Genomic DNA, 12,234 nt, shown 5'->3' on the forward strand with positions numbered 1-12,234 from the left:
TAATACATACAGAGAAAAACCCAACAATCATATGACCCCCCTATGAGCAAGCACTTTGGCGACAGTGGGAAGGAAAAACTCCCTTTTAACAGGAAGAAACGTGCAGCAGAACCAGGCTCAGGGAGGGGCGGCCATCCTCTGCGACCGGTTGGGGTGAGAGAAGGAAGACAGGATGAAGACATGCTGTGGAAGAGAAAAAGATTAACCCTCTCGAGGCAGGCGTTGCCGATTTGCAACAGTTAAAAACTAACAACCTGATTACCCCACATACATATTTTATGAGATTTTTTTACTCAGAAGTACCACTGCAGGACTTGGTTGTGCATTAGCAACAAAAAGTTTCCCACTTGCTCACCAGATGGTAGTGTTATCCCACTTCCAACACGTCTGCTTCCTTGGGTTCACTGACACTGATTTTCTTGGCGTCAATTTCATGTAAGTATCACTATCAACCTCCATTAATTTGAAACCAAAACTGCATCAGAAGAATCATGAGTGTATATAGATACAGTAAATGCCAATTAGTGGATTTTATCTCTTCTGGATTTTTCCCCTGGGGCAGCTTTATTTCAACGTAGCAGATTTGCAATGTGTGGCCAGATAGGTACCACTGGATGCCACATGCTTTATCTAATAGTTTGCCTATATTTTGAGCAACAGTTCATACTAGGGTTATTTTCATATCACCAATGTTTACATATTACTTTGAGGTGTCACTGAGGGTATATCCTTTGGAAAATTAAATAATTTAGAGTGAAGTTACAAACAATCTGAGGCAGATTTGATCAAAAACAATGGCACAATACGATGTTCATTTTACTGTGCAGTAATGAAAACTGATGTAGCCTAATTCCATGGCACATATATTACTACAGATCAATGTGTTAAGGCATTTTTTGGCAAACTATCTTACAGAATACTCTATTTGCAGGATTTGCAGTGTGTTATGGCAGGCAGACGAAAATTTTACTCAGTGAGGGAAGCCATTGAGTTGATTTGCCTTCCTGATGGGGCTTTATCTGACACAGAATCCATTTCAGATGATAAAATTGCTGATCCAGATTTTGAGGATACTCCTGAAGCATACGAGTCTGACTCCAGCCTTGATGATGATGAGCCACTGGCAGCAATAGCAAAAGCTAATCCCAACCACCTTGATGTTGAAATTCATACATGCAGACAGTGACACTGAGGTCCCAGATGACAATGCACCTCAGCAAGGCCCAGCTCCTGTCAACAAGGAGCGGAACCAGGCAGAGGAAACCCGCAGCAGCTGACATAGACTCTTCATTCCGAGGACCTGCATTCTCACCTCCACCAGACGAAATACCAAGTCCAAAGTGATCAGTTCATGGACAAATCCGTGTTTGAACATATTTCTCACCAATCTAACCTGTATGCAGCTATGAAGAATGGCCCAGAACTGAAGAGAAGAGAACCACTCCATTGATGAGCTGATGATCCCCTTCAAAGGAAAGATTGGAATGAAACAGTATATCAAGAAAAAGCCGCAAAAATGGGGAATCAAGGTCTTTACTTGTGCAGGTGTCACTGGACTAGTCTATGACTTTGAAGTATACACTGGAAAAGGGACTGTGACCAATGAGCGTGGACTTGGTGTTGCCGGAGAAGTTGTGCTTCGTCTCGTGTCAGAAGTTCCAAAAGGTCTAAACTACAAGTGCTTCTTCGACAACTGGTTCACTTCCCCTGAACTCGTTGTGGAACTGAAGAAAATGGGAATTCTAACAGCTTCTACCATCAATCGTAACCGTCTCCGTGGATGTACCCTCAAAAGTGACAAGGAACTCTCAAAGGATGGGTGTGGTGCGTATGAAGTGAAATATGAAAAGACAAGTGGGAAGTCCATCGTGAAGTGGTATGATAACAAGGCAGTTTTACTGGCATCATCCTTCATTGGCCCTGAACCTGTTGAGAGATGCAGAAGGTGGTCGAAAGAGAAGAAGGAATATGTGGAAGTGGACAGACCCCACATTGTCAAGGTGTACAACCACAATATGGGAGGAGTAGGCTTAGCAGACATGTTTGCAGCTCTCTATCACATTGACATCCGCCCAAGTTGTTGGTACCTGCGCATCTTGTACTACTTGATTGACCTATCATTGGTCAATGGCTGGCTCCTCTATCGCCGTCATCTCACCCAGAAGCAGGAGAAGTATATGCCACTTCTTGACTTCCGTGTTCAAGTTGCATCAAGGTTAGCATAGCATTTTATTTTCACCCAGCCAAAAGCATTATATATGTTCAAAGCACCATATCAGCCTCATGTTACACAGAGGCTGTCAATTCAGCGCTGTAAAGTGGCCAATCATAATGAATCAGTTCATTATAAGTTGTAGATTCAAGCCGCTCTTCATATTTTTGGCCACCAGATGTCACCAAACAACAGTGTGTGAAAAGCTTTGAGTAATGAACAGTTTTTCAATATAACCTTCAATACTTCAGATAGCTTCATTTGCCCGTCACTGTTGAAACCACAAGGTCAACCTTGACGTTCATATTAGACTTGTATGGCTCCAGTAGGGGGCGTACTTCTTCAGCCAGGAACTTTGACACCTGAAGAAGAGGAGCAGGAACAAGGAAAAAAACCTATCATCAAGGGGGGCAGCAGCAGACACAGCTGCAGTAATAGGGGAGCTGTGGCTTAGATGAAAACATTCATCTGTTGTCAGACTGAACAAAAATAAGGCTGTTCATGCTGTACCTGCTGTGGAGCACGCCCAGTAAAGGTCTTGGGGTCCAGCAAAGCATCCAGCTGCCCTAGAATGGGTGCAAAGTAGGGGTCTCGCTGGATTCTGGCCAGCAGGTCATTGTCTCCACCTTCCAGTTTAACCACAGCTGCTGCCTCTTGGGAGAGAACACGGATTTTCTCGTGACACTCCTGAAGGAGACACAGGAAAAAACAGAAACATTAAGGTGGAGCTGACTTTAACAGCCATGTTGTTGGGTCTCCATGTCAGGTCTGGTTATTGGTAATCAGCTTCTTCATTTAAATGGTCAAAACACTGGTTACTAGTCAGTAAGATGAGCTCACTTCAGTCATCTGTTTTTCTGGTTACCACTGGCATTTTCTGCCCAGTAAACCATCTCTCCTGATTAAGCAAAAATGCATTCATCCAGTTATGTTCAAAACTATTATTAATGTGTCCATTCTGACTCACAGAGGAGAATTCCTCACAGGGCATTTTCTCCTACCTGTCTGTTGCCTCCTGCCTTCACTATCGCCATAATAATGTTCTCTGTGGCCATGAAGAGCAGCTCGTGGTGGATGTGTCTCTTGATGACTTTGGGGTAGACCACAAGACCCTCTGTGATGTTCTGCAGTGTGCTGAGGATGATGTCTGCTGTCAGGAAGGACTCGGGCAGGGAGATCCTCCTGCACAGGAGCAAGGCAGAGAAGAGAGGAAAGAAACCATCAGTAATCACAAGTAACAGCTTTTTACTCAACCACTGAATCCTGGGTAACAATGTGCAATGCATTGTAGGATGTGTAGTTCTTTAACCATTAACGCAATTATGTACATCGCCTTTTACTCTTGCTTTCTTTTCTTTTTTCCCCCCTTTAGGTTTTCTTCCATTTTCCCTTTATGGCCACAATTCCTCTCTTAGCTGTTTGGCTTTGTTCAAGGCCTCAAACTCTCATGGATTTCCTGAAGTGTCAGTGGGAAAAATGAAGGAGAAATCCACTTAAAAAAAAGTGGGCAGTCACTGTGGCACTCCACTTGGGCTACTCACTCCTAATTGCAGGGTTCATATGCATTTTTCAGGGTCAAATTCAAGCATTTTTTAAGCACTTTCTAGGTCCATTTTCAAGCATTTCCAGTACATTACCAAAATAAAATTCAATGACGCATGTTTCACTTAACATCACCTTAGGAAGATCATGTAAAAATGAAAACAAATCATCTTAGGTCAACTTAAATGTCTTTTGTTCCCCTTTTGTTAAAAACAGAAAAATGCACCACACAAAAATACTGAAAAAGGAAATGGTCGTCTTAAATGCATACAGTGTACAAACTCAAAAAAAACAAAAACACATTTCTCTTAGAAATTAAGATGTGCAAATGTGAACAAATCAACTTGTTAGAGATATTCATTTCCACTTTAAGAAGAAAAAAAAACAACAACAACAACAACAACAACCCCACCAAACAAAAAAACTGCACCAAACATCACAATAATACACAGCAAGGCCAAATTAATAAGTCTTCTCATCAGATATTGACATTTGTCCTACGCTACACAAAAAAAAAAAACAACATCTGTCTCCTATTTTAACTAGTTAAGCACTCACGCCCCCAAAAACGAGGGCAAAAGGGAGGAGATCGCGTTTAATCGGTTAACACGAGGAGGGATAAGACAATATAAATGCTGACATGAGTAGTGTCCACAGAAACCTGAATTTCAGACCATTTTCTAAAACCACCAAACAAAGTGAAGACACCAAACAGTTAAAAGAGCAGTTACCTCACCATGAATCTGTGGACAGGTAATATCCATATATTGATATATGATTTTCTGGAGTTGATGTGAACCAAAGCATATTTTCAAAGGTGTTAAATGCTTTAAAATACTTTAATTAGGTGTGAGATATAAAAAAAAAAAATCATTTTTTTTCTATGTTTGAGTCACAGTAACTTATAACATAGTATCATCTGCAGTAATATTTACACCTCTGATGACATCTCACAAGTGTTAGCTTTATTTTGATAGCAAGATTGCATACACAGTTTGTAACTGTAGAGAAATACTCCATTTATTTTAGTCATTAAATTTTCAAGCAGAAAGCTCAGAAAACCCCTGGAGGCCTAACAGGTTAAAGTGAATTCCCAATAAAACTAACTGTAAATTGTTTAACTACATTGTTGTCTGTATAATTGTTAAAGTCCTAAATGATTATCTTTAAAGTGTTTGTGCTAATAACATCATGCACAGTAAGACAGTCATGGAGAACAGCACTGACTGGGAGACGCTTTGAACATAATGAATTGTTCATCTCCCTTTAATACAGACCATCCTAAAGTGTGGGGCGCGGTATGAAAAGGGGGGGGAACCAAACAAACAAAAAAAAAAAAACCGCTAGGACACTGCTAGCACGGGGCGCCTACAGAAATACAAAGCAGGAGATGAAGCATAGCTGAATATGTTTCCAAACCAACTTCATTCTAAGCCAAAGACTAGAAAATATGGTGAAGCATATCTTCCCTTTGGCTTCACCTGCACAAGTGCCGAGGTAGGTCTCCCCTGCAGAATTGGCTTTCCCTTTGTCGGGAGCAGCGCTGGGCTGTTCAAATCACGGACAAACAGTATCCCACATTCTTGATTTTTAATTCACAAACACTTGTTGTAATGACTAACTACTCCTGATATTTTGGAGATGTTATCTCTTTATACAGTAAAGTTAGTGTGGGATACAAATAATATCAGGCTGATCCTGCCACAATTTGTTCCCCCGGTTCAAATCACAGACAAACAGGATCCCACAGCTGTTTATGTGTTTAAACCCATTTTGCACAGAGAGGCATTTTTTGAAAAATGTATTGATAGCAATGTTGAATATTTCTGTGAAGATTCTCAGTCATCCAGGTCATCGTAGTCAAAGGAGCTTGCAAAGAAAAGCGTCTGGACTTCTTTAAGTTACTTGAAGACGTTTCACCTCTCATCCGAGAAGCTTCTTCAGTTCTAGGGTCAAATGGTGGAGAGTCCCAGATATAAACCTAGTGGGAGTAACCCCCCACAGAGGGACAAAAGGACCCCCTGATGATCCTCTAATCGCCTGAGCCAAGGTGTGAAACTGGGTGTGGGTCCCAATCAGCCAGAGTTTCGGGTGAGTTCGGGTGAAACCTGGCTCCACCTTCTCATGCGAATTCCTGAGATCAGATGGCCCAGGATGTGAGTGGGCGTTAAGGTGTCTGGGAAGGGATCTCAAAACTGGATTATAGATGGCAGAGAGTTGGTGTCGTAAACCACCACCTCTGTTCAAAGATGGTCACTCACAGTGGACATAGAGGGCTTCTTTCACTCCTCTTTCAAATCATCTGTCCTCTCTGTCCAAAATGTGAACATTGGCATCCTCGAAAGAGTGTCCTTTATCCTTAAGATGCAGATGGACAGCTGAGTCTTGTCCTGTGGAGGTGGCTCTTCTGTGTTGTGCCATGCGCTTGTGAAATGTTGAATATTATTACACAAGAAAATAATATTTCCTGTGTAATATTATTACACTGTGTAATATTATTACACAGGAAAAACAAACAAACAAAAAAACAAACCAGCTACACGTAAAATAATCACACCGTGACGCCTCTGCCTTTCTAAATGGATCGACAGTAACTGTGTGTGTATATGTAAGCGTGTAAAACCTGAAGATAGTCAGAGACAAAATACTGTAAATCTATCTGCCATTCTGCTATTCATCTCATGTAAACAATAACGTGGCGCACCGTGTGACGTGAAAAAAGGCACATACCATTGACATTGCGTGACGAACTCTGTATTCCTCGTCCACACTTAAACGCAAAAAAGAAGTTTTAAAAAAATCTCCGTTCTCGGTGATTCCAAACGCCGTTTACTTGTGGACAAAACAGCTGCGTTTTCAAAAATACCCGTGTATGTGTGCACGTAGCGCAAAAGAGTTAGTAGTTTATTTCCTTACTACCTGTAATTTATTGCAGATTACTTGTATTTGCTTAACTGTTTACTAAATGTTTGAGGTGTGAAATAAACTGCACTGGAGCAAAATATGGGTGTGTGTGGTTGGAGGATGAGTGCGTGCGGGGGAGGGGCACGAACATTTTTCTTGTAAAACAAAGGGGGGCCTAGCAAAAAAAAAAGTCTGGGAACCACTGCTTTAATAAACAGGCAGCCTTAAAGTATGAAATATTCATATATTAACACATATTTGTTTGTTGTCTCAGTGGCTGATAGTGCCATAACTACCTACTGTAATAGCGCTGCCATACTGCATTACACTCAGTGCATTTCAATTATTTCTCCAGAAAATTTGATAGCCAGCAAAATAATAATAGTTTTAAAAATTAGCATGCGTCATGTATACATTCTCGAAAATTATTTACTAGGACTCTCCTGTCATGTGTCTCAAGAGCGCAAACTCCGCCATTGTCGTTTTCCATCAAACGATCATTAAAACACCAACATGTTAGTGCACTCATCCCTGACTGTGCGGGGCGGAGTCAGACATTAGAAACGGACTGACATGCAGAGGTGCACGGCAGCCCGGGCGGAGAAATGTTGCTTTTACACTTTGCAACTCATTTAATTTCTCTATCTGATAAGAAAACTATTCAGAGTTATTTGTGGTGAGTGAAATACAGTTTCAAGAACGTTTAAGCTCCACATCTGAAGTTCAAGCACTTTTCAAACCTTGAAAAGACAATATTAAAATTCAAGCATTTTTAAGGATTTCAAGCACCCGTACAAACCCTGTAATTGGGAATCATTGTTCACTACTATTTATTGTACGCTTCCACACTGATGTGATATCTACTTCACAGAGGAGAACTGCATCATACCAAATTCACAGCAGTGTAAGTGTGTCTGTGTTGGCTGACCTGTTGGCGCTGTCATCCAGTGTCCTCTCCAGCCACTGGACTGAGGCAGTCTGCAGGGGGTCGGCCATCAACGCAATCAGATGTCGGGCCAAGCTACAGCAGCGTTCTGCATGCATGGGGTTCCTCTTGTAGGGCATAGCACTGGAACCTGGACGAGGAGCGGGCAAAGCTTTAGGCTGAGGCACAGTTTAACAGGTAAAAAGTGCTTTTGAATGAGCGAACGTACCAATCTGCTCCTTCTCAAAAGGTTCCTCGATCTCTTTTAGGTTGGCCAGCAGGCGGATGTCTGTGCAGATCTACAGCAGATAACAGCATAAAGTGTACACTCTGTTAGATCAGCTTTTTGAAGCTCAAGACCCAGGTTTCTTTAACCACCACTACATAGAGATATTTCCTCACCTTGTGCACAGAAACTCCCAAACCAGCGAGCGTGCCCAGTCACCAGGTAGGCCCTGGATAAGAATGGAACAAATTAGTTATAGCCAGTGTTTCAAACTGTTCCTGCTTGGACCATGTTATAAAAACATGTCAGTCAACATTGGAGACAGGAGTTTGATACTCACTTCTTAAAGCCAGCCATCTCTGTCACCATCTTGTCAAGCTCTACCACCTGGTGGCACAAAAGGAAAACTGACATTAAAAAGTCATCACAATACAGTGCTGTGGGACTTCAGAAAGCACCCACATGGTTCTTATGGTTGTTTATACCTTGTCATGGTCCCCTTTAAAGAGCTGCAGGAAGCTGGCCTGGGTGCCTGTGGTCCCCTTGACTCCACGGGAACGAAGATCATCGCGGGCTCGCTCCAGGTTCCTCACATCCATCACCAAATCCTGCAGCCACAGACACGCTCGCTTCCCCACTGTGGTCAACTGGGCAGGCCTGTACAGAGAGGAGGAGAGGGGCACAGTGGGTGTGTTTGACATCAAAGTTAGACCGCTCCATCAGTCTGATGAAGGCCTATGAAAACACTGCAGCTGCAGTCGGACTCACTGGAAGTGTGTAAAGCCGAGCGTGGGGAGGTCGGCGTATTCCTCTGCAAAGTTTGCCAGCCGGTCGATGACTCTGGCCAGCTGCAGGAAAAACAAGCCTTTAATGATCAAATCAGGGTGTCAAACTCATTTTACATCGTGGACTACAAACAGCCAGCTTTGATTTTTAGCTCCCAGAAGCAGTGAAGATGCATAATAAATGTAACCAACATGTTGGATAGCCTGTCCTGTAATCTTTCAATATATTTTTTCATGAATTCAATGAAAATGTCCTGTTAGTTTTTTTTAAATGGACTCACTGTAAAAACCAAAAAACTAGCTGACAAGCTTGTTTGATATTAATATATTCATTTGCACTGTTTTCATAGAATTTCTGGACAAACAGGTGAGTCTCACCTTAGGCAAGAGGATGTTGAAGCCATCACGCAATGCAATGAGATCCTGAAGAACAGAAACGACAAACATGAGAAGCTTTAAAGAGTCAAAACTCATCACTGCTGGGTTTATTTATGCAATAGTCATACTTACAGTATTGTCTCCCACATAGCATGACGTAGCTCCGAGGTGGATGATGGGAGCAGCTGTGGGGCAGCAGTGTGCAAAGGTGTGGACGTGCGCCATGACATCGTGCCTCAGCTTTCGCTCTTCTTCAGCCGCCACGGCAAAGTCAATGTCCTCTGCATGGCTCTCCATCTCTGCAATCTGAGCATCAGTGATGGGCAGACCCAGAGCCTGAGGAGGAGAACATTGAACACAGAGACATGATGACAAACAGGAAGAGTTCCTACAAGCAACTCGTAAAGTTTAGAGCTGGCAAAACAAAAGTGCTTGTAGTTACAGAATGAATTCTGAACCATTTCCTGCAGGGTTTCATTCATTTTCAGAGTTTACTTATAAGCTTTTTATGTGGAGCTTTTTGACTCTTGATAATACAGTTCTTTACTTTTAAGATATTTATCAACAGTTACAAATGCAAATACGTTTTTATGTAAATACATGTTTTATTATAAATACATGTATTTGCAGTATTGGCTCTTCTGTTGATGGAAAGGATGTTTGGGTAAAAGTCACAGTGACTTGCATTGCTAAGCTGATAAAAAACAGCCTGCTGTTTATTAGTCATTAGTCAGCCTGTCAGCGTGTCTTTTCTCCAGTTTTGATCATCATGTGCTGTCCTCGTGAGGAGGCACGTGATTCCTACAGCAGTACAGAAAGGTTCCAGATAATCAAGTACCTCTCTCCAGTCAAAGGAGTCATAGGTCAGACTGGTCAAATAAAACCTCAGTAGAGAAGAGAGCACAAACACAACAGCATTTAGCCACAGTTACTGTTAATAATTTTCCCACTTGAAGAGCTTTTCGTTCACAGTAACATTCGCTGTCGAGAGAGCAGCAGCTGTTCAAATGATTCAGAACATGTACGCATGCGTGTCGAAGCTCACGTGGCTCTGCGATGGAAAATACAAACTGCAGAGTTTCAATTTTAGAATCTCGTAATAATGTTGACGGGTATTTTTGAAAACGAGATTTTCCGTTTTAAAAAATAATCCCGTCCACACGTAAACCCAAAAATGAAGGGAAACGCTGCTAGGAACATGCCAAAGCAACAGTTGGCGATAGAAATGTTGGCCAATCAGAAGTCTAGAAGCCTCGGCGGGAAATAGTAAACAAAGATGGGGCATAGAAGCAGAACCGAGTCCTGTGTGTGGAGGGACAGTAACTGTGTGTGTATATATGTAAGCATTTAAACACTGCAGAGAGTACAATTAACAGTATTGTAGAAATTCATTTCACCGAAAATAACGTGGCGCACAGTGTGACGTCAAAAATGGCGCACACCTTTTTCTCAGTTTTCCTCATCCACACATAAATACAAAAACTGAGTTTTCGAAAATATCCACCCTGGCAGGCGTTTTTAAAAATCTCCGTTTTCAGTGACTGAAAACGCTGTTTACGTGTGGACAAAAGGTGCAAACGCATAGAAAAATCTCCGTTTTCAAAAATACCTGTGTGGGCGTGTCCCACTACCTCTTCTGCCTGAGGTGCCACCTTTTCCCTTTTGTGCAGCTGACTCTCGTCAGTAATTAAAGAGATTTAAGCCCAGGGAAAGGTGAGCTCTGCCCAGAGTGCCATGTGAGTGGTTACAGCTAGTGAGCTGTGTGCGTGGTGTTTGCAGCTAGTGAACTGTGTGCGTGTGTGCTGTTTGCAGCTAGTGAGCTGCTCTCTTTTTGACTTACATTTTGTTACTTCCCCCTCACTGCCTAGACCCCTCAGGGGAACGTAACAGTGTGGACGTAGCCAAATGTTCATTTAAAATATGACCTATGACTTCCAGACAAAGACACTGATTACTGTACGGTAGCAGTCTGCTCAGTCAGCACCGGGTAGCATCCACACGACTCGTAAGACCTCCTTATAACTATGTTTAGAGCAGGAAACTTGATAAAGGTCGCGGACTTCTTTTATAAGCTTGTATCAGCAGATCATTATATCAAACTTTCTCAGCTTTTGCGAGAAAAATCCAGCTTCCTCCAGGTGGTGAACTTTTTCTCGCTGAAGTTGTAGCTCATTTCTTTGCTGGCGTATCTGGACACCAGAGGTGAGCGATACCTATTCATCTCTTCGGCTCCAGCCATGGTTGCTAGAAAAGTGAACACTGTGCGGCTACAGGCCGGGTAGCGACTAGTGATGGGATTTCCGGCTCTTTTTAGAGAACCGGCTCTTCAGGAGTGTGTGTGTGTGTGTGTGTGTGTGATTTACATTACTGTGCTTGAGAGCCACCATTTACCGGAACCAAATTCCCTGTATGTGTCTGCACATATACTTGGTCAATAAACACGATTCTGATTCTGATTCTGATTCAGGTTGTTTTGTTGCTTTAAGTAATTTATTACCGTATTTTCACGACCATAAGGCGCACTTAAAAGTCTTAGATTTTCTTCAAAAAGTGCGGCGCGCCCTATAGCGCGGTGCGCCCTATGTGTTGTAAGGAGGACGTAGTAGAGAACACCATGAGAACGTTAAAGGGTGAAGTGTGGGCGTTGATCGTATATACCGGGACAATCGCACATACCTGTATAAAAGAACAGGTATGTGTATTATGCAGGACATCGTTGTTTTAACAACCCTGAAAATGGCAAAGAGACACGCTTACGAAGCACAGTTTAAACTGAAGGCCATCAGCTACGCGGAGGAACATGGAAATCGAGCAGCGGCGAGAGAATTTAAGATTAACGAATCGATGGTTCGCAAATGGAGGAAGCTGGAAAACAAGCTCCGGCAGGTCAAGAAAACGCAGCTGAGTTTCCGCGGACATAAGGCGAGGTGGCCCGAGTTGGAGGAAAGACTCGAGCGGTGAATCATCGAGCAAAGAGCGAGCGGGAGAAGCGTTTCGACGGTCACCATTCGGCTAAAAGCAGTTTCACTAGCTGAAGAGATGAACATTGAACATTTCCAAGGAGGTCCGTCTTGGTGCTTTCGTTTTATGAAACGGTGCCATTTTTCCATCCGGACCAGGACTACGGTAGCGCAGCAACTTCCAGCGGATTATAAGGAAAAGCTGGCCATCTTCCGCTCCTACTGCAGCAAACACATCGGCGACAAAAACATCCAGCCCAGCCACATCACAAACATGGATGAGGTCCCGCTCACTTTTGACA

The 12,234-nt window shown here is 42.7% G+C and overlaps 1 protein-coding gene across 1 annotated transcript; it reads right to left on the minus strand.

The window, feature by feature from the left end:
* Window positions 1–2,469: 2,469 nt before the first annotated feature.
* LOC146671220 (adenylosuccinate lyase-like) lies at window positions 2,470–11,211 on the minus strand. The gene is made up of 12 exons (XM_085405048.1): window positions 11,082–11,211; window positions 9,105–9,370; window positions 8,973–9,017; window positions 8,578–8,657; window positions 8,295–8,466; window positions 8,150–8,196; window positions 8,029–8,038; window positions 7,813–7,882; window positions 7,587–7,734; window positions 3,214–3,394; window positions 2,723–2,899; window positions 2,470–2,574 (listed from the first exon to the last, which is right to left on the minus strand). The coding sequence occupies exons 1-12, from the start codon at window positions 11,209–11,211 to the stop codon at window positions 2,470–2,472; spliced, it is 1,431 nt and encodes a 476-aa protein (XP_085261174.1).
* Between the last annotated feature and the right edge of the window lie 1,023 nt (window positions 11,212–12,234).

This window comes from Rhamphochromis longiceps, linkage group LG4 (genome assembly GCF_057381845.1).
Source record: "Rhamphochromis longiceps isolate RC_006_pf linkage group LG4, R_longiceps_female_GT1.1, whole genome shotgun sequence".
NCBI classification, from domain to species: Eukaryota; Metazoa; Chordata; class Actinopteri; order Cichliformes; family Cichlidae; genus Rhamphochromis; species Rhamphochromis longiceps.